This window comes from Cheilinus undulatus, linkage group 21 (genome assembly GCF_018320785.1).
Source record: "Cheilinus undulatus linkage group 21, ASM1832078v1, whole genome shotgun sequence".
NCBI lineage: Eukaryota > Metazoa > Chordata > Actinopteri > Labriformes > Labridae > Cheilinus > Cheilinus undulatus.
The window spans coordinates 2,881,074-2,908,636 of NC_054885.1; the positions used below are offsets into that span (position 1 = coordinate 2,881,074).

The 27,563-nt window shown below is 39.3% G+C and overlaps 1 protein-coding gene across 2 annotated transcripts in view; it reads right to left on the reverse strand.

Moving 5' to 3' along the window:
- The window catches only part of LOC121503387 (alpha-1,6-mannosylglycoprotein 6-beta-N-acetylglucosaminyltransferase B-like), a 141,534-nt gene that overhangs the window by 6,908 nt on the left and 107,063 nt on the right, over positions 1-27,563 (reverse strand). For both annotated transcript variants that reach the window (XR_005991368.1, XM_041777771.1), the window contains exons 12-16: positions 20,747-20,902; positions 19,047-19,193; positions 18,843-18,959; positions 12,375-12,449; positions 501-772 (exon numbers count right to left, since the gene is read on the reverse strand). Coding sequence is in view for 1 of the 2 variants with exons in the window: in XM_041777771.1 (XP_041633705.1) it covers positions 501-772; positions 12,375-12,449; positions 18,843-18,959; positions 19,047-19,193; positions 20,747-20,902 (767 nt within the window). In the remaining variant the exon portion in view is untranslated. The remainder of the gene's footprint in view (positions 1-500; positions 773-12,374; positions 12,450-18,842; positions 18,960-19,046; positions 19,194-20,746; positions 20,903-27,563) is intronic.

Sequence of the window (27,563 nt, forward strand, 5' to 3'; positions counted from 1 at the left end):
GTTAGCCAGGATGCTAGCACCAATGCTACTGATCCAACACACATGCATTGACAATATCAATAAACCACAGCTGGGGAGGACTCATTCTCTGTTTTTTCAGGGGTCCAGATAATTCTGTGGGCGGGTCTGCCTCCTGGTAGGGGTCAGGGTTCACACTGTTAAAGTCGGTTCACTCGATGATGATCCAGGTTAAATTCTGACATGCTAGTCTTGCTGAATCGTGGTCATGGTCTTGGACGCCACCCTGACAGCTGTGACGTTGCAGTGGTGCCAAAATCTGGCTAATTCATGTGGTCTGAGCCGGCCTTTAGCCGTGCAGCTCAAAAGTCTGACTCAGAAGTAACTCCAGATTGTTTTGCTTGACTTGCTGTAAACACACATCTTTAGCATTTTGATAGCCCTTCTCTATGCAGAATCCTCAGTCAGAGGAGGTTTGTGCTGTGATTTTGTCTGCAAACACTAGTTATGAAAGAATTTCCTCAAATGAAGCGAGATCTTACGAGCTGAAGGCCTCTTTGATGTTGATAAAGCGGTAGAAGGCTGGTTCACAGATGAGCCCTGCAACCTGGCACGCCTTCATGCAGGACTGTCCCTCCAGTGAAGCCAGCAGCCTCAGAGCGCTCATGGGGGGCCAGGACATGTAGGAGGTGGCGTTGGGGGCCCAGGTAAGGATGCTGGAGTTGGGCTGGAGGATGAAAGGGGAGGGAGGACTTCCGGGCCAGGAGCTGGAGTAATTCACAGGAGGAAACGGAGCTTCGGGGGAGCAGAAGTCCTGCAGGAACACAGATAGAATAACCCAGATCAGAAATATATCAGTGTTAGACTGCAAACACTTGACCCGTCAGCAGAAATAAACCTGCATTTCCACCTTACAGCAGTTTCAAATGATACCCTCAGCTCTGTGGCATACACAGCCTCCGATAGAGGAAATAATAAAAGCAGCGTTCTGAGCCAAAGCTGCTTATCAGAGCTGACAGCTCCTCGTCAATCATTCAGGGAAAGATATGAACGCAGTTATGCCACCCAATAACAAATGAGGACCGGAGGCAGAATTAGGCTCTGGTGAGAGGCCCGATTAGATTCCCCCTCCAGCTGAGGCTTTTCATAAGACCCCAGTAATAACATTTCTCTGACATATCCCACTGGCCTCCAGACCCGTTTATTAAACAGGCTCGCAGCGCCCCCAGGCAATAAGCAGCCTTCCAATCTCTCCATCTCTGCAGCACTTCTACAAGCAGACAACATCTCTGACACTAACACACAAATGTAAAATCAAGAGGAGAGTAAGGAGCAGGAGGAGCACCGTTATCATCAGTAGACAGGTGGAACCATTTATGACTCTGTTTATAGAAGTGTGCACGTCTTTGGTTTTATTTATCAACACTACTATGGTTCCACTTTCTGTCTGAGTCCTCGCTGATGGTAAAAGGGTACTTGTATAACCCTCGGATCCTACTATGTCAATTTTGAGGACATTTATCATTTTTATCATCATTATTTTGAGTTGATAGTCACACTTCTAAAGATTGAGGCATCAAATTTTGCCAAAGTTATTATTTTTCTTCATATTAAAAAAAAAAGTGTTTCCCATAGAACTCTACTGACACCAAATAGCTCCATCCATCCTTGTTTGTCCAAAATCTGGACAATAGAAAAACATACAGCAACCTTTTCTATGCAGTCACTTGATCATCAGGGCTCTAAATGTCACCATTCCACAGTGATCCAGCAGATCGTGCCAGCGCACCATTTTAACCCCTTCAGCAACGCGCATGCAGGATATCTTCCATGGACTCAGAGTGTTTGAAGCGCTATTTCACCCACTAAACATCATCAGAATTAAATGAAACAATTGGTGCCACTAGATATGGATGTCTGAGAGTGGGCTACATGTGTAAGGAAAAGTTTGTGTGCTCCTACGTGTGTGCTCAGGTGCGAATCTGCATCTATGTTTATAACCGGACATGCTGTAAGTGGAGTGTTTACAGTCAAAAATGCTACTTCCAAGTTCTGCAGTCTGGGACTAAGAAAGGGGGACATTTGGACAATTTCAATTTTGCCCTCACTTCATAGCAAGTGGATGGACATGCATGAGGATGCACGAGTCCTTTGGATGGATGGATGTGTGAAACAAATCCATATAGCGTCTCAGGTTAACTGTAGATTAGTTGCTTTTGAACTTATTTTTGTAGTCAATATGCATTGTCAAAAATGTATCTAACCCATACAGGGGTTTCTAGTTATGCCCTTCCCTGGAAAGTCAAAGCATGCTGCTGACTAACCCAGGGAGCATCTTTAAAGCAGAGCCTTCTCTGCCAAGAAAACTTGCGATCCATTTAGCAATGAAATGGTTAAATGTATGACGAGAGTGTTCCTGAATAAAATTAGGTTAACTGTCAACAGGTCAGTGACATGACTGGGTATATAACGAGCATTTAAGAGAGTCAGAGGTTCGCCAGTCTGTGAAAAACTGCGTCTCAAAGATGAGGAAAAAACTATAAGAAAATTGTTCCTCAATGTAAAATTGCAAATACTTTATTATCCCACCATTGATAGAGTATAATATCATCAAAAGATCCAGAGAATCAGAGACCTTCTCTTTTCATGCCCATAGCAGCCAATGACACAGAGGGATTCTTTGCAGCATGAGATGGTGCATTGTCATGCATGAAGATCATTTTGCTACAGAAGGCATGGTTCTTCTTTTTGTACCATGGAAGAAAGTGGTCAGTTAGAAACTCTATATACTTTACCAAGGTCATTTTCACACCTTCAGGGACCCTAAAGGGGTCTACCAACTCTCTCCCAATGATTCTGACCCAAAACATGACTCCACCCCCTCCTTGCTGACGTCACAGCCTTGTTGGGACATGGTGGCCATCCACCAACCATCCACCACTCCTCCATCTGGACCATCCAGGGTTGCACGGCACTCATCAGTCAACAAGACTGTTTGAAAATGAGTCTTCATGTATTTCTGGGCCCACTGCAACCGTTTCTGCTTGTGAGCATTGGTCAGGGGGGCTGAATAGTAGGTTTATACATGACTGCAAGCCTCTGGAGGATCCTACACCTTGAGGCTGGTGGGACTCCAGACTCCAGTATACTGGTATTGGCATAATTGTGCATCTCTAGTATATCTGTGCTGAATTCATTTGAAAAATACACTCAGGAAACACTGAAAAACAAACCTTGGACTGCATATTTGCAGATTCTTACTGCTTATATTCGTCTTGAAGAAGTGCTGCACAAAATACAGTTGCACAGTTTCCCCATGTACTGCAGGTCATGTTGTGAACACATCATGTGATTAATTAGAGGAGAGCACCCAGGAGGAGATCATTAACAAGACTGTCTCCTTTAATCATACATGAGACCTGGCCTCGCTCGCTGATTCATGGGTTACAGCATCGCCCCGCTCTGATATTACTTATTCAACATCCCTGCTCGTTTCCAACATGTACAAAGATGGACGACATGTTTCCGTCTAAGCTGGTGGACAAAAGTGAAGCCAAATTCCTCTCATGACAGCTGCAGAAATACTGCACAATCACATCTGTCTCTTACATTATTATGAAGAATGGTGTAAATGTTAACTCTGTTTCTCAGTGGATGCTAAAATCTCCTCATGAAGGAGCCTCTTACGTACTCTGTTTAATGAACCAGGTGGGCAAGCTTTCACCCCCCCAGCTGCTCCTTTCTCCTTTCTCCATATGTCTGTGAAGCTCTGAATGAAGCCAGTAATCACAGAGCCACACGCACACCGCCGGGATTACTAAAGGTTGCAATCAAACATTTCCTTATCTCAGTACAAGCAACTCTGGCTAACATCCAAGGCAGCTTGGCTTCAAGCCCGATCACTCCTCAGAAACAGCCACACCACACTGAACAGAGCAGGTCTGAGACTGACGAGGGAAGGCTGCTTGGAGCTGTATTTTTAGATCTGAATCGCACCGCAGCATCACCTCATCTGCTGGTGTTGATTACCGGTTAACAGTCACTCCTATCTGGAGCTGAGAGGTGTGTCGAGCTATTGCTGGATTCTGAGGTTGGAATTATTTATTGGTGCTACTTTTTAGCCAATTTTCCCACTTTTTATACCCAGTTTGACACTTCTTTTTGTCACTGTTAACCGATTTCTGCCCCTTTTTGACCTTTTTTGCCACTTTTAACCCATTTGTGACATTGTTTGTTGGCACATTTTGCCACTTCTTTGTACCAGCTAACTCCATTTTCACCACTTTTGCCCCTTTTTAACTTTTTTCCTGCTTTCTTCTCTTTTGTGCCATTTTTGTCCATTTCTGTAACATCTTCTTGCAACTATTTGCCTATTTTAGCCTCCTTTTGCCCCACACTGTCTGGTTTTGTTTTTTCATTTCCTACGACTTCTTTTTGCATCCTTACCCTTTTACACTTTTTTACTAATTTCTGAAACTTTTTTGGCCACTTTATTGTCCATTTCTGTAACATCCTTCTGCATCTTTTTGCCTATGTTAGCCACCTTTTGCAATTTTAGCCACTTTATGTCCTTTTTTGACCATGTTTTACAGCTTTTTGTCCATTCCTGCCACTACAACCCATTTGTAACATTTTTTTGGCACATTCTGCCACTTCTTTGTATCATCTAACTCATGTTTTCCCACTTTTTACTCATTTTTGCCAACTTTAAAGCATTTTTGGCACATATTTTCCACTTTCTGCCACTGCTTTTTGCAACCACACCCCATTATTGCCACTTTTTCCTGCGTTTTGTCCCTTTTTGTCCATTTCCGCCACTTTTAACCCATTTGTAACATTGTTTGTTGAAACATTTTGCCATTTCTTTGTACCACCTAACAACATTTCTGCCACTTTTTGCTCATTTTTGACACCTTTTTCCTGCTTTTTTCCCCCTTTTGACTCTTTTTTCACACTTTTGTCCTTCATGCCAATTTTTGCCAATTTCTTCACCATCTTTTTGCAACTATTTCCCTATTTGAGCCCCTTTCTGCGCCACAGTGTCCAGTTTTGTCACTTTTCATCCATTTTTGCCCATTTTTTGCTAATTTCTGAAACTTTTTTCAGCTACTTTATTGTCCATTTCTATAAAATTCTTCGGCAACATTTTGCCTGTTAGCCAACTTTTGCAATTTTGGCCCCTTTTGGTCCATTTTTGCCACTTTTCGCCCATTGTTGGATTGTGTTTTAACCCATATCTGCCACTTTAAACACATTGTTGGTCTCTTTTCACGATTATTCGATTCAAAAAAGTTGTTCCTCTTTCTTCTCTAATGCATCTTGACATTTGTGTACATTAAGGCCTCACCCTGAAGTCTGACATTACTTTCCTAATCATTTAGTTGCCCATCTACATTGTTAACATCGCTCATAAAAAAGCAGAAACAGAGGACATTGATAAACAAATATCATAATAAATATTAAATAAATATTATCATAATAAATATTAAATAAATATTATCATCACTGATTAACTCTACACCGGATTATGAGTTCGCTGACCTCAGTGGCTGAGCTGCGGTTGTTCCTAAACTCTTCCACCTCCTTAATAAAATCACTGACAGTAGACTGTGGAATATCCAGCAGGAATGAAGTTTCACCAACCATCTGATTGCAAAGATGGCTTCTATGTCTGGAAGTCTCTGAGCTCTGCAGAGCGACCCGTTTAGGACCACAGATGTTTGAGAACAGAGACTGCATGGCTCAGTGATGTTTTTCACCTGTGGGTCTGACTGAAACACCTGAATTCAAAATAAACAGGTGTGTCCAAATACTTTCGTCCCTGTTTGTGTTCCCACTGATCAAATGAACCAGACTTCGGGGTCAAGCGTACTCAGATTCCGGTCCTGGTCTCTGATGTGAGCCCGCCTTAGCCTCTGCTCCTCTCTGACAGCTCCTCCTCCTGCCGTCACTCTCTCGCTCCTGCTCGGCGTGCCGTGACCGTCTGAGACTGCGACTGCCCGTCTGTCGGCATGTAAGGTCAGACTCCCAATCAGATCCTCCTCTCCTGCTTTCCTACTTTTCGTAACCTTCTCTCTGCCTGTGTCAGACTCTTCCAGTTCTATTTCCATCCTCCTAACTCACTCCTGACTCCACTTTTCTCTCTCTCTTTCACTCCTTTGGCAGCTCGGTCTCTTCCTTGTAAACACCCTCCTATCACTTGTCCCATTATTTCTGGATTTACTGCATCCCTATAATTTTGGAGAGAGTCTTCACCTGAAAAATCACTTGACTGACATTTCTAATTTACCTCCAGAGATGCACATGACAAGTGGAGTTAGTTATTTTCCTTTCAGTCTCGCATTAAGAAGTGAGGGCCGGAGCTATTTGTTAACTCTGGGAGTACTGCAGTCATTTTTATTATTAAAAACTGTCAGCTTTAATAATAAAAACAGGCTGCAGGGTGTTCCCTCAGCATAGCAGAGCACAAGTTTCCCTCCTGAAGTCATCTGAAATAATGATGAAGAAAATAAATGAATGTAGAAGTTTCTACAGAGAGACTTAGGTGAGCCATATTTATTTATAACCACTGCCAGGAGGCCACGCTGTTCCACATTACCTGGTACGCTAAATCAGAACTTAAATTTTTATACTTCAAAGGTACAGCATGGGATATTTTCACTGACACGTCTAAAAACCAGGGCTGTCAAGATGAACCGTATTAATTGGAGTAATTAATTAGTGCACTGTTTTTTCTTGATTGTTCTCATGCTTTATTTAACCTTTCAGCACTCTGGAGAGCCACTGCAGAGTCTCCCTGCAGCTGCAGTGATGCCAAATCAGCCCATTACTGTGTACCACTGAGCCAACATTGAGTTTTAAGTTTAGTCCATTTTCACCCATTTTTTGTCCACTTTTCCCTCATTTTTGCTGCTTTTCGTTCATTTGTTGCATTGATTGTTTTTGGCACTTCTTTTTACCACTTTTAACCCATTTTTGCTGTTTTTTGAAAATTTCTGTCACTTCTCTTGGTCACATCTTTTGGAACTTTTTGCCACTTTTATACTTTTTTGTTTGAATGTTTCTCTTTTTTGCCCTCTGCTGTAAAATCTTTTTATAACATTTTGTCAATACTGGCCGCTTTTGCCATTTTCCCCCCTTTTAACCCATTGTTTTTACTTTTAACTAGAGCTGTCAATAGATTAAAAATTTTAATCGTGATTAGTCGTGCAAATTTCATAGTGAACTCGAGATTAATTGCAAATTAATCACACTTTTTTATCTGTTGAAAATGTATCTGACAGGACTATTTCTCAAGTTTTAAATACCCTTATCTAGACAATTGGACAAAAATGCCTTAATTTCTCACCCTACTATAAAACCAAAAATAATGAAGTGCCTTTTATCTACTTTGCATTGCTGTTGATCTAAATTTTAATTTCCTGGAATCTCGAAACTCATCAGGTTTCATTTGAAGCATCAGTGATGATAAATTTCAGAGATTATAATCTAAGACGTGTACACCTGTTTGTTATTTTAACATCATTCTGCAGGTTTCTGCCCCGTCGCTCTGGATCTCTAACTCTGCAGCTGCTATGTAATCTTTCATTCTTTAATTTGGTCCCTGTCTCTCCTTTCTTTTCTGTGTGCATTTGTCTGTGCCATACACACTCTCTGCAGTGTCATGCCTTTACGGTCGCTAACGGGGCTTTTCTCCACGCTAATTAGGGAAAACGTGCACATATGTCCAGCTAATGAGGACACAGCTTTCATCACATGAAGACTAATTCAGCAGGTTCAGAGCAGGTCATGAATCCAGCGTTAATTATTCTTAGAAGCTCCAAATTTAAATGAAACCTGCAGCAGACATCAGAGATAAGGATCAATAAATCTTGCAGTCGTGTGTTTGTGGTTGTCACACAAGTATCCCGATTACTGAGTGATTCCACTAAATCTGTGAGAAAAACTTAGCAAACAAGTCCGTTTTATGTAGAAGCATTATTTTCCTCTTTCTCTGGTGCTCAAGGACCACCACAGAGGAAAATTAGTGCTCGTCTATTAACTCTGCAGCTGCTGCCTGTGAGGACGTTAATATGTGATGGAGCAGCAGAGGTATAAATACCAGAGCCAACCAGTGAGGAAATCACAAAGAGGAGACTTTTTAAAGAGAATTTCAGCACTTTGCATGAAAGCAGAAGAATAGACCTCATGCAGTTCTTTAAAATGAGACCACCACCAACTCCATGAAGCTGTGGCCCCTCTAGACGTCTCTGAGCTGAGTGGGAGTGCACTGTTGTAGCACAAATCTACACTCTATAAGGTGTATTTACTAAACCAGGAGTGTCAAACTCAATCACAGCAGGGGCTGAAATCTGATTTTAGGTCTAACCTGAGGGCCAAACAGGGTCAAGATTTAACCGAAAACAGTCAACCATGTTTTCACAGGTAATGAATTATAGGGGAAATCAAACAGTAATGATAAATAATTTTGAGATTTTTTATTTATTTTATTTATCCGTTTATGTGTCAGGGGAAATACATAAGAACTGCTGCATTTAATTACAGTGCAACCGATGCAATGTATAAAAGACTTCTAGCCATGGCTAATTTGCAGCCCTTGTCCCTGGTTAGGCTTTTAAGAAATGACACACATGATACAACAGAATAAAATAGATATAAAAGACTAAAAATAATTTCTAAAAATAAAGTCAAAATGATTAAATATGACAGCATCAATGTTACTGTGTCCATGGCAAATACATGCGAAATAAAAAATGAGTTTAAAGGTTAAAAATCTGAGATAAAAAAAACAACTTTATAAGTCCTAAGGGTCAAAATGCAAAATTAAAAGTCAAAATAAGGTTCGAAAAGGCAAATATAAGAAATAGAAAGTTAAAATCACGAGTTTAAGGGTCAAGATATGAGATAAAATACAATATCAAGAGTTTAAAAGATCAAAATAGAAGATAAAATCCAAATTGTGACTCTTAAAGGTCAAAATATCAGATAAAATTTTCGATCAGGTGTTTTAAAAGTGAAAATATGGGATTAAAAGTCAAATTTGGGAGTTTAAAAGGTCATCATGTGATTTAAAATTTAAAAAATGTGAATCTAAAAGGTTATAATATGACAGACAAGGTCAAAATTATGAATTTTAAATGTCAAAATTTGAAATCAAATTCAAAATCCTAAGTTTAAGTCATAATCTTTAGAAGTAAAATGAAAATATGAAATGAAAACAAACTGATTTTTTTCCCTAATTCCTGACTTTTAATCTAATTATTTCTACTCTCTGCTTTTCAGATTTTTATAACACACACATAAAAAGCATCACCTCTGTGTCAGCTGCAGGTCGGCGGGTAGGAATATTTCCTGCTTGTGTATTTCCTTTATCAAAGCGGGGGTGAATCAGAAAGTCATTCCAGCTGTTGTCATGGTAATTTAGGATGTTGTCTGACAGTTTACAAAGTAAAAATTCCCCAAAGTTGTTTTTTCTGCTGGTGTTTCTGCTCTCACTGTGGAGTGTCTGGAGTCATATGACCAAAATATCAAACATGTCAGAAATCCAGGCTGTTTGGTCGTAGTCGGGCCGTGGTCGGCCTTTGTACCCCCCTGTACACGGTGCAACACGTGCAACTCAAAATACGTGGCTGAATCTGAGGAAAAATGCACGTGTGTGTGTGCCTGGCTTTAGGGACAGCACGATTACACACCCCAACAGAAAATCCCAGAACACACACTTCAGTCATGCATTTAAACAGACATCCCAGATAGATGTGGTCAGCCATATACTAGGTTTTAACCTAGTCTTTTAAGGACAGCAGGAAATGAATCCAGTCATCTCTGAGCATTTAGCCTGGAAATGTGGAAGCAAAAAGTAAGACCTGAAGCCTGAATGCATCGACTGGCATGATATCATCTCAGCAGGTTACATCATGTTTGTCTAAAGCCATGGTTCTCAGCATGGGGGTCAGATGTAAACCCTCAGGGACCCCTCCAATCCCCACTAAGGTCACAGGACAGCAGTGCAAGTTTGAAGAATGTTGGCAACTTTTCAGGAAACTCGTAGAAGAAAAGAGATTTCAGGATCTGAATGTGGAGCGTGCAGGGTCTGACCTTTAAAATAAATAAATAAATAAAAAAGCTTCTGCAGTGTCTCATGAGGAAGAAAATGCTTTTACCTCAAGGACTCACACAGTTCAACTCAACAAAATAACATGAAACTAATGAGAACAAAAACATCTGAGTCAGTAAAAACCTCAGAGGAGGCCTTCATGGGACAGTAATGCTGCTTCGGTACAGTTAGAACAGTCACACTTTAAGACAACACAAGAGTGGAGCAGTTGCGTTGCCGCTTTTTAACAGCTTTTCTCCCTCATAATGTCAAAGACATATATTTAAAGAAAACTGTGATGAAATGTTTGGTAAATAAACTGAATGAAGACTTCTTAAGCCTCAGGCTTCGCTTTCATTTACTACCCTTTAAAGTCATTAAGGACAAAAATGTCCACTTCAAAATAACTGCTATAAAAACTTAACAGATTAAGATTTTTCTGCTTTCTTTGTGTAAATCTCTTGAACAACTTCAGCTGTGCTCAAAACTACCAAATATTCAATCATTTTGAGGATTTTAACCCTTTAAATGCCAGTTTGATTACTTAAAGTCAATGTTTTTTTTTAATGTGTTATCTTCCTTAAACCAAATGTTGGTTTGGCAGCAATAAAAATAGTATACATTAATATTTTTTTCTGCTTTTTCGGGGACAAATATTTTGATCAACTTCAATTCCAATCAAAGCCATCAAATATTGAATAATTTTCTGGATTTTAACCATTTAAATTCCAGTTTGATTACGGGATGGTCATATTTTAAAAAAAAGACAACATAAAACTTTAATTATTTTCCAGATAACAAATGTTGTGGGAAGGGACGGGGGGTATTTTTGGACATTTTTGTCCTTGACTCGAAAGGATAGTAAATTTGTTTCACAGTGTTCCCCTGACCTTTTAGAGCAGAGGTCATCAAGTTCATCTGCACAAGGGCCAGATTTAGTCTCAACAGAAACTCTGGGGGCCGGACTTTCAAATACACAAAAATTAAATCAATATTTTGGTCTGGCTAACAAATTATTTTATCAGTATTTGTGATTTCTTTCAGAACGCAGGACATTTTTAGGCATTACCAGTGAGATCTATCTCTATTATCTATCATGCAGCAGGACACAAGGAGACAGGCCTGACAACAGAACTAGCTGGGACCCTGAAAATCCCAGAGAGTGGGCCCTCCACAATTGTGATTTAATACCAGTATTAACTCATTTTAACCCTTTATGCCTCTTTAACCCAATTTTAGCCATTCCTTAACCCTTTTAAACAACTTTTCCTGCATGTTTTATACACTTTGTGCCAGTCTTATCCATTTTTTGCCACTTTTTCATTACATTTTTTAACAATAGTTGCAACATTTAACCAATTTTTGCCACTTTTCACCCATTATTTGCTACTCTTTAACCCCCTTTTGCAACTTTCCTGCCATTTTTTCCCTTGTGTGATACTCTTGAACCCCTTTTCACCAATTTGCCAGGCTATTTTGCTGAGTTTTTGCCCCTTTTAGCTTCCTTAACCAAATTTTTGCCATTCTTTAACCAATTTCGACTACTTTCCCCGCATATCTTATCCCCTTTGAGCCACTCTTTTATCCATTCTTGCCACTTTTCTTATATCTTTGCCACTTTATAATCCATTTTCATTGTTTTTGGAACTATTTTTGTATTTTGTAACCAATTTATGACACTTTTTGCCAATTTTTGCCTCTTTATCCAATTTATGCCACATTTGAACCTCTTTTCACCATTTTATCTGGTCATTTTTGCAGCACTTCTGCAAACCTTAACCCTAATTTTGAATATCTACTAATTATGACAGTAAACTTTGGTAAAAACAGATCGAATGTTAAGTCATTCTCAAACTATTTCAATATTAATTGTTTGTGGGATGGATTTAACAGCTGCAGACATTTAAAGCCAAAGGATACTCTTTAAACCTCAACATCTTTTCTGAATTAAGTGATCTTTCGGGGGCTGGACATGACCTCCGGGTGGCCAGTTGATGATCAATGTATTAGAGCAATTAAAATCTGAATTCCAAAATTTGCCAAAAAAATTGAACCATATGCACTAACAGCCAAAATGGTGAGCAGATAAAGAGGAAAAATTTGCCCAAATGGACAAAATTGTCCCTAGTGATGCCTGAGGGTTAATTTAATTAATGTGACCAGGAGTGGCGCCTCCTAGAGGAGGGTTAGGGTATAATTCGAAGCTCTACTGTAAAGTTAAGGACCATGTGCATGAAAAATCAAGCGCCAAACATCACAAAGCACACAGACTGCTTCATCTCAATTACTGAAATTTAATTTCCCAGCTGTCCCTGAAACCCACCTGGTTCTGAATGTAGGCGTTGAGTCTTTCCAGCATCCCTTCACTGGTGTACTCGTAAGGCAGGAACGGCTCCACCTGCAAACACAGATGTGCACATGGATTGAAGAAAAGCAGCAAAGGAAGGATGTGGGTTTGTTGTTTATGCTCATAAAGCCAGGCTATTGTAAATACAGGAAGTAAAAGGCAGATAGTTAATCATAGCTGACACATTCATTAGTGTAATTGTGAAAGGCTTATATCACGCCAAAGACTCACATTAAAATCAATGACCCCATACATCACAGGTGACAGCTTTGAAAAATGATTTCATTATTTTTAGTGACGACTCCATCAATGTGTCAGAGAGCGGAAGAAACTGGGAGAGGACCAGTGGTCGGCTGGTAGGAGGCCAGTGGTCAGCTGGTAGGAGGCCGCTGGTTTGGTGAAGCGTCAGTGAGTCTCATCACCCACAGAGGGACTTTAGGGCAGGAGATGGATCCAGATTTACTGAGGAGCACTGATCAGTAGATTCTCTGCTTTTAGAGCCTCTTCAGCCACAGACAGAGGAGCAACAAAGAATGCTGCAGGAGGTCGTTTCTACCTTAAGCCATCAACCTGTGTAACCCCTGTTCTTTAAACGCACAACTAAAAAGTTGTTTCTATCATGTGCAACATAACTTTCTAAAATCTGACTTTACTATATTTACAATTGTGCACAAAATAAATCCAATAACAGGAGCCATGTGCTGTATTACTGATCTATTACATTTATCAGTGCCATAGGGATAATGACGTTCATATTTCTTTTATATGATGTTTAAAATTGCTTTTAATATCTGGTATTACCATGGCCATAATTATGGGGGCTATCAGATTTTATTTCAGGTGCCATAAGCAGAACTAATGTTCTTTTATACCTTCTTACACTGAAGGCAGTCACACTTTAATGTTTCATATTTGTGTGCCATGAAATATGCAACGCTACCTGCTTTTTATCCTCGGCTATGTATATTCTAGTGTTCAGAGACATTATTTTCCATCATGTTAGAAATCACATCCAATGTTAAGGGTCATGTGCAATATTCATTTATATCATATGCAATCAAACATTCTTGTACACCAAAAAGAATATTCCTTTAACTATCATGTGCAATATTCTTCCTCTATCACATGCAACATTATTTTACTACCATGTATGATATCATTGTCATGTGCAATACTGCATTTACTCTCATGTGAAATATTCTGCTCCTTTTGTATAATGTGCAGTTTTTTAACCATTATGTATACTCAAATATTACAAACATTACTTTTACTAACATACAAACTCTTGTATATCATGTGCACAGTTCCTTTCACAATCATGTGGAATATTCTTTTCATGTCACGTGAAATACTCCTTTTATAGCATCATAATTATTCATTTAACTTTCTTGTGAAATCTGCTTTTTCTATCATTTGCATTGTCACTTTTACAATCATGTGCAATATTTCTTAAAAAGGATTATCATTCTTTTTATATCATTTATTTTGGGGATTATTTCTTTCAATATAATTTAAAGTATTCATTTCACCTACCATGTGCAATATTCCTGTTACTATGATGTGCAATATTCTACCTATATCTTAAAAACTATTACTTGTATATCATGTGCAATATTCCCTTTAATAACATGGGGTATATTCCCCTTACTATAGTGCACAATGTTTTTTTCCTGTCATCTGCAATATCCCTTTTAAAATGTTCAATTTCCTCTTTATATCATGTGCAACATTTCTTACAAACCATTATTGTTGTTCTTATTTGTTTATTTTGAGCATCACTTTTAATATCATTAGAAGTATTTCTTTTAACTACTCTATCATGTGCAATATTATAAACAAAATATCATACAAAGTAAAATATTCCTTTTAATGTGTGCATTACTTTTAACATCATGTGCATTTTTTTATATATATTTTTGTTTTTTAGAATAATCAAACGACTATCTTTTAAGGATTTTGAAACTTAATTTAAGGGTAAATGTGAAAACAAAGTGATGGCAGGAATTCACTTCCGCTAGGTGTTGGAGATACTGACCGCAGGTTGGTTTCTGTTCGTATTAATCACTGAATTCTGAATGCTTCTGTACTCCAGTGTTATCAATAATTATTGAAAACATCCACATACGATAGACTCTGCCAGGATTCATGATGCAGGATCTCCTCTGAGTGTCTCCCATGGTAGCAGCTGAAGTGAGATCTCATCGTTTACCATCAGGCCAGGAAAGCACTCAGGCTTTTAAATTGATAAACGGTTTCTTTCATTGTTGTGTTCCTTTTAGCGCTCTCTTACTACTTGATTTCATCTGAGTTTAATGAAATGTATCTGGCACTTCATCAGCTATTCCCCAATGCTATTTGCCTTTTGGGCATCTTTATATAATAGAATCAGAGGAAGAGAGAAAATGCTTCACAGAGGGCCATTTGAATTCAGAGGCAGCAAACATTTCTGGAATGACTGTGCGATTTATAAACCTAAACTGACTGCATTACTCTGACACAAAATAAATGTGAGAAACACTTTTATCCTGCAGTCAGTGACATGAAATGAAAAATCCTCCGTGTTCATGTGCTGAGGTTTCCTGGAAGCACTCAACTCCAGAAAACAACGACAAACAAACAGGCCAAGCTTTCAAGTACGTCTGGACTGTGTTGGATATTTTAGTGCTTTTCAAAATTTTCCTGTTCCAAAATTTCTATCATGACGGTTGCCATGGTGCCGCTGAAACTGAAGCAGCAGAGTGTGAGACAAACAGGCAGAAGTGGAGTTCTATAAAAAACAACAAGAGCAGCAGAAAGACAAATAAACCTTAATGAAAAAGTGTCTAAGAGAAAAGAAGGGGATGAGCCGAGCTGGATGAGATTTTAACATTTCACTAAAAACTCACCATAAATTCCTATATCAGGAACTTTGAGAAAGTAATCAATACATTCCTCTTCTCATGGATTTATTAGTCTAAGTCCTTATATAATATAATATAATATAATATAATATAATATAATATAATATAATAAAAAATGATATAAAATTATATAATATGATATAATATAATATAATAAAATGAAATGGAAAAAAATAATAAATTAACATAAAATAAAATAAAATATGATATAATATAATTTAATATAATAAAATGAAATGAAATAAAAATAAAGTAAAATATAATTTAATATAATATAATATAATGAAATAAAAAATAAAATAAAATAAAACAAAATAAAATATAAAAAGTAGGGTTGCTGTATCAAATGAATGTTTAAAACATGTTAATATTTACTAATCTCATAAATCCATATTTCATTAACAACTGAGCATAAACAACATATCAGATGATGAAACTGAGACATTTTACCATTTCATGATAAATATTAACTCATTTTGAACCTGATAGCCAGAACACATCTCAAAAAAGTAGGGACAGGCAACAAAAGGCTGGAAAAGTAATGGAAAAGTGATGAAAAACAGCTGGAGGAGCTTTTTGCCACTAATCAGGTTAATAGTCAACAGGCCAGTTACATGACTGGGTATAAAAGGAGAATGTTAGAGTTTTTCAGAAGTAAAGATGGTCAGAGGTTCACCAATCTGTGAAAAAAAAAAATGTCTAAAACTTCTGATCAATTTTGGAAAAATTTTCTCTACGTAAAATTATGAAGACTTTGACTTTCCCACCGTCTACAGTCCATAATATCATCACAGATTTAGACAATCTGGCAAAATCTGTGAGGCTCGAGGCTGAAGGGGCCCTCAGGGGCCACTGTATTATAAACAGGCATGATTCTGTACTGAAATCCCTGCATGGGCTCAGGAACATTCCAGAAATCATCGTCTGTCAACACAGTTGGCCATCCACAAATGACAGTTAAAGCCAGATCATAGAGAGAAGAAGCCACGAGGCAACATGGAAAACTGTTCCATGGTAAGAGGAATAAAAACTTTAAATTCTTTCTGGAAACCACAGACGATGTGTCCTGTGGGCTAAAGAGGAGAGGGAGCATCCAGCTTGTTCTCCTGGCCCAGGTCTAAAGCCTGCATCTGTGATGGTATGAGGTTGCATTGGTGCCTATGGCGTGGGCAGCTCTAACATCTGGAAAGGAACTATCAATGCTGAAAAGTAGAGAGAGGTTTTAGGGCAAAATATGCTCCCATCCAGACAACGTCTGTTTCAGCAGGACAATGCTAAACCACATACCACATACATCACAACAGCACGGCTTCACAATAGAAGAGTCCGGGTCCTGAACTGGTCTACCTGCAGTTCAGAACGTACACCAACAGAAAACATTTGGAGCATCAGAAAAGGAAAAATCCAGCAAAGAAGACCAGGACTGTTGAGCAGCTAGAATCCTACATCAGACAAGAATGGGACAACATTCCTCTCCTCACTTCCCAGACATTCACAGACTGTCATGGATGGGTAAAAAGTCTCAGTTTAACATCTGATATGTTCTTTATGTTCTATTGTGAATTAAAAAAATGGGTTTGTGAGATTTGAAAATCATTGGCTTCTGTCCTTGTTTACATTTCGGAATGAAATGACCTTGACCTTACACTCAAGGTCAAGCCTGACGGCATCTTGTTGTCCGTGCTTTTTCACCCCTGGTGATACACTGAGTTGTTGGGCCCTTGGGACATCAAGACACAACCAGGGGCTCGTGGAAACCCTGCACCCCGCCTGGACTGTACCCTTGGTGGTGCTTACTCACCATATCCAACTCTTACTCCGCCCTCCTGCTGTGGACTTTGTTATATTTTTCAACAGATTATTTTCCCATGCCCTGGTAACATGCAAGGACATCCAGAGCAAGGCCAGGGTTGTGTCAATCCTGCTTCCAGCCTGATGGTGCTCTCAGGTGGGCTTACCTGCCACATGTACGCCTTAATTCAGCCTCAATCTGCACAGTATAGTATATGCAAGGCGAAACAGCCAGTGCAGCTCTGGATTTAGGTCAGTGATACTCAGTATGTTTAAATACCACTTGCTTCCTATTTTTTCCCATTTTTGCCACTTCTTTTTGCCACTTTTTCCTATTTTTGCCACTTTTCGCCATTTAAGCTACTTTTTGTCATTAAATACCACTTAATTCCTCTTTTTTGCCCATTTTTCCAATTCTCTTAGACATTTTTTTTCCCCATTTTTCCCCTTTTTCACAATATTTTGCCACTTTTTGTCCAATTAAGCTACCTTTTAAATACCACTTGTTTCCTATTTTTTCCATTTTTGCAACTTCATTTTTCCACTTTTTTCCCATCTTTGCCCTTATCCACATTTTTTTCTGCCGCTTTTTGCCCATTTGAGCTACATTTTGCCCATATTTGCAACTTCTTTTTGCCATTTTTTCTCATTTTTGCCCATGTTTTCACAACTTTTTGCCACTTTTCATCCAAATAAGCTACCGTTTGCCATTACATACCACGTGTTTCCTTTATTTTTTGCCTATTTTTACCACTCTTGACTGCTTTTTGCCCATTTTAGTCACTTTTCACTCATATATTTTGCCTTGTTTTTGCCACTTTTGGACCATTTTTTGTCACCTGTTACTCATATTTTTGTCACTTCTCACCTGTTTTTGCTACTATTTGACCATTTTTCCACTTTTCTCCCCATTTTCTACCCTTTTGACCCGTTTTTGCCACCTTTAACATATTTTTACTTCATGCGATTTTTGCCACTTCTCCCCACTCAGATTGTGGCTCTTGCAAAGGTGTTTTTCAACAATGTGGCTCTTTGGTTGAGCAGGGTTGAGTAACACTGATTTAGGTTGTTTGTACCTGGCTGTAAAAATGTAGATTTCTGCTGCAAAGATGAGCTTTTTAACTTTGGCCTGAATGTGGATTCTTTTGCTTTGCACCACCTCAAACAGACAAAAGGAGCAACGTTTTTTTGCCTTCTTTCATAGACTAGAAAAATAAATGTACTTTTAGTTTAAACTGATCTTTTAAATGAACTTCTTAAACTTTAACCAGAGCTGGTTCTTCATCCCTTCTCTATCAGCCTCAAACAGACGCTGTGGTCTATGTCACACACAAGGCTGTGGTGCTCTCACATCCTGGCACCGGGGCACGGCGTTGTTCTGGTGACAGATTGAGCACAGCACGATTGATTAACATGATCTGCCGTGGATAATGCTTCCTCTCTGCGGGCCAGGCCTCTGGAAGGCCGCCATGTGATCCCAGGTGTGGACACAGTTTACCTACCAAGCCGCTCAATAGCTGAGGTAATTAGCGGCGTGCGGAGCAGAGGGCGAGCCGACTAAGCATTTTGCTGTAACGTCGGATGCTGTGATTAAGAGCTCCATTAAAGGCTTAGGGCTGTAGAAGTGGGTCAGAACAAACTTTGAAGTATGCACAAGCAAATGATTATAAAAGTAATCATCCTACAGCAGGTAGAAGTGCTGGGCTCCCATAGGAGAACATTATTAAATCAGTGCTGCTAATATCAAACCTACATCGGTCCTCATGATCGCACGGATGGTTGAGTCAAAATCCTCAGAGTTGTTGAAGTCGATGGTGACGACATGAGGCCTGCCGATGAACTGCTCAGCGTACGGGTGCTGAGACGACACCTACGGGAGAAAAACATGGCATTTATTCTACACCATGATAAACAAGCATTAGGATAGGTTTGTTTGTAGATTTAAGTGTGGATCTACCTTCCTGGAGGTGGGCTTCCCTCTGAAGAAGTCGTGGTTCAGAGAGCTGTGAGGGGGGAGGAACTTAGGCTGGAGGAACACGCAGCCATTGGCTAAGGCCTCTAAAGGGGCGGGGCCTTCGTAGGGGAATCCAAATCCGATGAAGAGCTTAAGGAGAAAAAGTATTAAGTACACAGTTGTATTTTTATGTTACTTCTAGACACTAAAAGAACATTTAGCAAAGTTACTACGGCAAGGAAAAACTTGGATTAATAATCTGAGATGTGGAAAGAGGGCAACACAGAGAAGAAGAGATGTAGACGCAGAAAGAATAAAGAGTGTGATGCAGAAATAGGGAAGGAAGATGCAGAAGAGAGAAGAAAAACAGAAAAAGAGTAGATGGGTTTGCAGGGAAAGAGAGTAAGAGGATGCAGAAAAGAAAAACACAATCAAGGAGTGAGATGCAGGAGAAGAAGATGCAGAAAAGGGCAGAAAGAAGCAGAAAGAGAGAGAAGGGAGATGCAGAAGAGCAGAGGGGGAGAAGAGGTGGAGAGAAGAAGAACAATCAGGAAGGCAACTGAGGGAGGCAAAGAAAGGAAAAATAGGTGCATGCAGGAGAGGACTAGGAAGCAGTGGAACAGAAGACGACGATGCAGAAAAAAAGCAGAAAGAAAGGATGGGAATGCAGAGGAAGAGGAGGGGGAGATGCAGAGAAGAAGAACAATCAGGAAGGCAACTGAGGGAGACCAAGAAAGGGAGAAGAGGTGGATGAAGGAGGGAAAAGGAAGTAGTAGAAAAGAAAGAGCAGAAGCAGAAAGAAGAAAGACAACAATGCAGAAAAAAACAGAAAGAGGCGAGGGAGATGCAGAAAGAGAAGAGAAAGATGTAGAAAGGCAGAAGAAGGAAGCAGGAAGAGAGAAGATGGCGATGTAGAGAAAGAGGAGAGGGATACGCAGAAAAAGATGCAAAACACAAGATGATGGAGATACAAAAAGAGAGAAAGGTAAGTAAGGAAAGTTGCATGAAGAAAGAAGAGGAAGATCCAGGAAAGAGAAGAATGTGATGCAGAGAAAGACGAGAAGGTTATGTAGAAGGAGAGAACAGGAGGATGCAGGGTAAAGATAAGAGAGAAAATTACAGGGGAGGAGAGGAGGAAAATAACGAAAAGAGAAGAAAAAGAAGCAGAAAGAGTGGGGAGGTGCAGAAAGAGAGAGAAGGTAGATGCAGAAAAGAAAACTATCAGGAACTGAGGGAGACACAGAAAGGAAAAAGAGGTGGATGCGGGGGGAAAGGGAAGATGCAGAAAAGAGCAGAAAGAGAGGATGGCAATGCAGATAAAGAGGAAAGAGACACAGAAAACAAGATGATGGAGATGCAGAGAAAGAGAGGAGAAAGATGTAGAAAAAGAGAAAATTAATATGCAGCAAGATAGAGAAGTGAAGATGCCTAATAAAAGAAGAGAAAGTAGAGAGAAGAGAAGAAGAGAAGCCAAAGGAGAGAGAAGGGAGATGCATGCAGACAGAGAAAGAGTGATGGATAAAAAGGAAAGGAACATGCAGAAAAGAAAACGATGTGGGTGTTACAGAAAGAATACACAATAACTAAAAATCATAAATGTAAATGGATCCTTCAATGTGACGGTTTGCCTGAGGAGGGAGGAGCTTTCTAGAAGTTCTAGTGAAACTTAGTGTGTCCAAACCTCTGAGTATTTCCTGACCCACCTTTGCCTTCCTGAGCAGCTGCTGCAGCTCCTGCTGAGGCAGCAGACCGTGGTTCTTCACGAAGGCTGGAACCTCGGGGGGACGCTGAGTCTCGTAGTACACCGTCCCGTGGATGTCCATGTAGCGATGCAGGATGGAGAGCAGCTTTTCTGTTCCCTGAGAGACAAAGAGCAGGATGATGTATGAGATCTTCCACTGAAACAATCTTTCCTATCACTTTTTAGGCAGAATTCTTCGTCTTATTATCCACCTTCTCCTCCTGCATTTGTCTCTAAAAACGTTAATTTCATAGAGAGAATCACACCTTTAAGGATCTGATATCTGGTTCTGGTGGCGTGCCGAAGCTCTAAAATCAACAGACTGAAAATGTTGGCTGCTGCCTCATGGAGACGACTTGCAGCAATCATTTACACATGAAAAAATCAAATTAGTCGATACCAAAAGTCTTTCTGGAGGAAAGTTATGAATTATTCACCATCGCCATGTCTTCAAGGCATAAATCATCTGTAAATGTCATCTGAGTGTTACTCCTCATTTTTCGTCTCTGGTTGCTTTAATGTCTTCCAGCAATGAGGAGGAAAAATCTCTCTCTTTTTTACTGAAATTAAAGTCGTCTTAAAAAATCTCCTTTGAGGATCAAACATGGAGGATTTACCAAAATGACAACACTTTCTCCCTGATACACTCATTTATGTAGATCTCCATCCTGTTTATGTCAGAACCGTGGGTCAAATCAGACTACTGTGATGTTTATGTGTGTGACTCTAACATTAGTGGATCAGTTCACCTGCCTGCCTGGGTGTTCTGTGATTGGACTGTTGTTTCTTTATAGAACTTCTGCATGTGATGTCACACAGTCTGCCCCGCCCCTGTCCTGCCCCGCCCCCCCCAGGATGGCAACATTACTCACTGGAAACCAGTGGCTAAATAAATACTCCTGCTCCATAGTCATCATTGTAGTACTCTACATAGAAATCTTTGTAGTGCACATTTTGCTCACGGAAAGTTTAGAAAGCTAAAATATCTGCACATCATCGTATGAAGAGTACAACAGTACCTTCCATAGAAACCACTCATTCGCAAAAAAAAAAAACAGAGCCCTGAATGGGCTAATGCTAATGCTAATGCTAATGCTAACAAAATCAACACGGTTCAAAACATGATTCTGTTTACTGGTAACTTTAACTGAATGAGGTCCACAAGTTTGTTCGTCCCTAAGGCTGATGTTAACAGCTGATATGGGCCAATATTTACAGCATAAATGCGCCAATATCTGCTGATATTTACAGCCAATGTCTACAGCCAGTAATAGCAGATGTTTACACTCAATGTAGGCCAATATTTAATGCCCATATAAGACAGTATTTACAGCTAATATGCAGAATATTAAAAGGTGATTTAGGCTGATATGAACTCTTGATATGGGCCAATGTTTACAGATGATCTAGCCCTATATTGGCTGATATTTACAGTTGATAACAGCCAGTCCCTACAATCAATATACACCAAAATCTACAGCCAAAACAGGCGAATAAATACAGCTGGTACAGGCCAATAATTACAGCCAATATAGGCCAGTACTTACAGGTGAAATGGGCTGATATTTACGACAAAATACATAAAAAATTATAGGTGATAGAGGATGATATTTACAGTTTACACAGGCACATAACTGCAGCCGATATAGGCTGATATTAACAGCTGATATGGGCCAATATTCACAGCCAATTGGCAGATGTTAACTTCCAGTATAGGCCAATATTTACAGCCAATACGTGCCAGTATTTACAGGTGAAAAGGGCTGATATTTACTGCAAATACACGGACATAGTTACAGTAATATAGGCTGATATATACAGCTGATATGGGCCAATAGTTGCAGCTGATATAGGCCAATATCGGCTGGTATTTACAGGTAAGAAAGGTTGTTATTTAGAGCTGATAAAGGGTAATATTCACCGCTGATATAGACCAATATCTAAGGCAGTTGTTGGCCAATATTTACAGCTTATATAGGCTGATATTTACTGCCAATATAGGCACACAGTTACAGTAATATATGCTAATACTAAGACCTGATATAGGCCAATATCGGCTGGTATTTATAGGTGGCAAAGGATGGTATTTTGGGCTGATATAGGCTAATATTTGCCACTGGTATTGGCCAATTTTTACAGCCAATATAGACCAATATCAGTTGATATTTATAGCCAATATTGGCTGATATTTACAGGTAACAAGGGTTGTTATTTAGAGCTGATATAGGCTATTATTTACCACTATTATGGACAAATATATACAGTTTATATTGACAAATATCTCAAGCCAATATGTGTCAGTATTTACTGCTGAAACGGCAGAAATGTACTTCTGATATAGGCCAATATCAGCCGATATTTACAGCCAATATTGGCTGATATTTACAGCTGATATATGGGTTGTAAATATCAGCAGAAGTTTATATATCCCCTGATATGATAAATAACTTTATAAGCCATTATCTACCAATTCTAATATTATTCCAATGATAGAATGTTAGAATATTTACATTATCTTATCAGCCCTTCTCCTGCTGGTTTGAACTCAGAACTCAATCCTGGATGAACATAATGAACAGGACTAAAAACAAAGTTTTGCTGCATTCTCTTTAATCTGATTCACATTGCTGATGTGTTAGCCTCTGGCTGTCAGGTGGACTAAATTATCACACCCCACAGCACTTCTCTCTGCTACAGACACCAGAGGATTAGCTAAATGGGATTGGTTTCACTGATCGGTGGCTAGAAGCTTTAATTCTGATCAATGTTCCTGTACTTGAATGAAAATCTGTTGATAACGATCGGTTCCTGATCAATCAGGGCATCTCTATCGCATCAGAAGTTATTTGTCTGAATATTAGTGGTAGAAGAAATCTTAGGCAGCAAACTATGTAGAAAAGTTTGGTGTGGGTTTTGGCACCACTTGAAAGGACGGCGTTCTTATTTGAAGCTGCATCGTGGGAACATGAATGCAGAAGAGCTCTGAGAGAGAGCTGAGGTACGAGAATGGAAGTGAGCTGATATCCTAGCAAAAAAGAAAGAATAAAGACTTAAACAGCCCTGAAATCTCTCCTGTGAACCTCAAAAGTGGAAAGGAAGCAGCGACTGCAGCAAGGAGGATGGGAGCCTTCACTGTCTAGAGAAAACGCGTTCATTTCTGGCTTTTACACCACAGTCCCTGGTTCTGACAAACGTGAGGCTGCAGCTCAGGTTCTGACAAACGGGGAATGACACGGCAGTGGAGGAACAAAGCTGCAGTCAGATTCAATTGAAGCAAACCTTGGGGGAGGCCAGCACACTTCAAAGTTACAGTAAAAGCGAGAAGCCGTGCCAGTGGCTTGAAGGCAAAATTGACTCTAAACAAAAAAACAATTGTTCTTCTAGCAGCACACCGCGGGCCCGTTCCTGGAGGAGGGACTCGTTTGGAGGAAATGGAACATCCAGTGGGTGTTTCAAAGTGTGTCGTGAACGTTTGCAGAGGAAAGTTGTGTTCAGAAGCTCCCTGAACTTTATATTTGTTCTGATTTTATGGCATTCAAAGAATCTCATGGATGAGGAAAAGTGCATTTAAACAGTTTATTTTTAGCTACCAGTCACAAGTGTTGGAGAGTAACGGCAGCAGTCATAGCTGCAGTAACACCTCATACTAAATCACTGTGTGGCTTTGTGGTAGTGTCATTATTATCTGAATAAATTGCTTTTACATAGTTAAGCTGTTTCATTGATGGAGGGGTGTGGAAGCATCCATGATGCCACATTTTCTCTATAGCAGGGGTTTTCAAAGTGTGAGAGTGAGCCTCCCCTAAGGAGAACTGATCCATTCGGTGGACCCCCGCCCACAAAATGGATTCAAATTAAAAAAAAATACATTTCAAACATTAATGTCTAATCTTTAAACATTTTTAACTTTAATATATTTTGGATATTTTGGTTTGCAAATGTCCTTATACATCTGCTTTTCCCTCTTATTCAGTTATAATGCCATTAAATACCCTTTTTCATATTTTTTGGGCCACTTTACAACTTCTTTTTCCCACTTTTATCCCATTATTGCCCTTTTTCCACTTTTTGCCCACTTAAGCTACCTTTCATCATTATTATGATGTAATTTGCCACTTTTTCCCAATTTTTGCCAGTTTTATCCCAGTTTTGCCACTTTTTGTCCATTTAAGTGACCTCTTGCCATTAAATACCACTTGTTTGCTTTTTCCCACTTTTTGCCTTTTCTTTCTGGCATTTTTTCCCCTTTTTCACAATTGTTTTGCCACTTTTTGCCCATTTTAACTACCCTATGCCATTACATACCACTTGTTTCATCTTTTTTAGACAATTTTTGCCACTCTTGACTGCTTTTTTTCCCATTTAGTCCCTTTCTGACCATTTTTCCACTTTTTCTCCCCATTTTCACCCCTCTCCACCCCTTTTTTGCTGCTTTTTGACTATTTTTGCCACCTTTAACCCATTTTTATTGACACTTCTAGCTGTTTTTGCCTCTTTTTATGTCTTAGATTTTAGCTCTTGCAAAGGTAATTTCCATAATTTGGCTCTTTGGTTGAGTAACACTGCTCTATAGTAACTATAAGTTTATCCATTTGGCTCAATGCACAGCAGAGGTCCACAAAGCAAATCACCTTTATTCAGGTTTATGGAAGCCTGAAGCTCTGTGGCGCCCCCCCAGGGGAGGCCCACCTCGCACGTTGAAAACCGCTGCTCTAGAGCAAAGAGGATGAGCAGCAGAGCTCTCTGTCCAGGTCATCAAACTTCTAAGGATGAGTTAAAGATATCGGCTGATACATGGACATAGATTTGGAACAGACTAGTTCCTTTTGCATGACAGTAACATCACATCCAAACCTTGATATCCATGCCTCTGCTGTTGGAAAGTAAGCTCTAATAGCCGGACCAGACAACATATTTAACATTCATGATAGCACCATGTCAGACTTTGCAACAAAAATCTCATCCTGTCTGTGGTGACAGATTGGCAATGCTACAAAGTGATCCTGACCAAAGCAAAGGTTGCAGCCCTATGTATGAAGAAGAGGACAACATGGTCTGGCTATCCTTCAGAATGAACTGGAGCTAGGACTGAGAGAATGAGCCAAGAAAGTCTTAGATTCCAATTTTAAATGTCAAGATCATGATTTCAAATTTAATCTCATATTTTGCCCTTTTTAACTCCTAACTTTGAGTTTTAATTCCATATTTTGACTTTTTAAACTCAATTTAAAATTTCATCGCATATTTTGACCTTTTAGATTCCCAATCTTAAATATTAAGTTATATCTCGACCTTTTAAACTCAACATTTTGATTTTTTTATCTCATATTGTGACCTTTTTAACTCCTAACTTTGATTTATCTCATATTTTGACCTTTAAACTCATGATTTTAACTTTCTATCTCATATATTTGCCTTTTGAAAACATTATTTTCACTTTTGATTTTGTGTTCTGACCTTTTAACTAATATTTTGACCTTTAATCTCAGATTTTGAGCCTTAAAACTTATCATTTAGATTTTTTTTAATCTCAAAATCATTTATCATCAGTTTTTCTCCGCCTTAAATGTGTTACCTGTGAAAATAAGGTTGACAGTTTATGGTTAAGTGTGACCCTGTTAGGCCCTCAGGTTAGACTTAAATTCAGACTTTGGCCCCTGCTGTAACATGTTTTAAATAGGCAATTTTGTATGGATATGGATTTGGTGTGCCTTGTAACTTGGCTTTATTTTAGGTGTGCCTTGGGCAAAAAAAAGGTTGAAAACCACTGGGTAAAAGAATGAAAAGTGCTCTTGAATAAAGCTGTGTTGAGTTTAGTTTGTTAGAAAAAGCTGCCTAAGCAAACGGCCCAGTACTGCCACATAAATGTCACTGCTCTGATTGGATGAAGGCTCCAGAGGTTTCCTGGTCTGCAGCTTTAATTACAGCTCCTCTAAAAATGGGAAATTGACTGAACGTTTGCAGACTAACTCACATTCGTGCTGTAGGTTTAGGTGGACTCTAAACTCCTCGCCTTGGTATTTTCAGAGCCGAGCAGAATCCCTGCAGCACTTCTCCTGGTTTATCAGAGATCATTCAGAGGAAACAGCCGTCTTTGGTCATTTAGTACTAGAAATAGTACCTCACTTTTGTTTGTGTTTACTGTTTAGTAAATATTTCTAATGTGCAGACTAGAAATAAACAAGTAAAAACATAAAATCACCAGCTTTTTGTCCAGGAGGTGACTTACTGTTGCATTTGCATCCAAACAAGTATTGATAACACTTGATTTTAGCTCGTATCGTATTGATGATAAAAACTCTGGCAGCTCTAATGCACCACACGTCTCTGTTCAGACCCTAAGCCGAGCATACACGGTGCGATTTTAAGCGGCTCTTCAACAGTTATGGCTGAATGTCAGCTCACACTGTGCAACTGAATCGATTATGATGCACGACCATTGCAAATTACTTATGAACGGTCCGACAGTCGTGCACGACCTGAGTGCTCATGCTGCAGGAGTGAAGTCGGGACAGAATGTGACTGAGGCTGAAGTCGTATCCAGTCATATCCTTGCTCTCTCACACTCAATTTTCAATTCAATTCAAATGGCTTTATCAGCATGGAAATTGCTGGTTTCAATGCCAAAGCAATGTACAATTTCTAATAATAATAGCAGAAAAACAAAATTATCTTTAGATTATGGAAAAAAATGTTTTTGTTTGCTGGTGAAAAGCAGAAAGAGCTCGTCCATGATGTCCTTGTACAGAGAGTAGGGGTTAGAAAGTGTACTTCCTGTT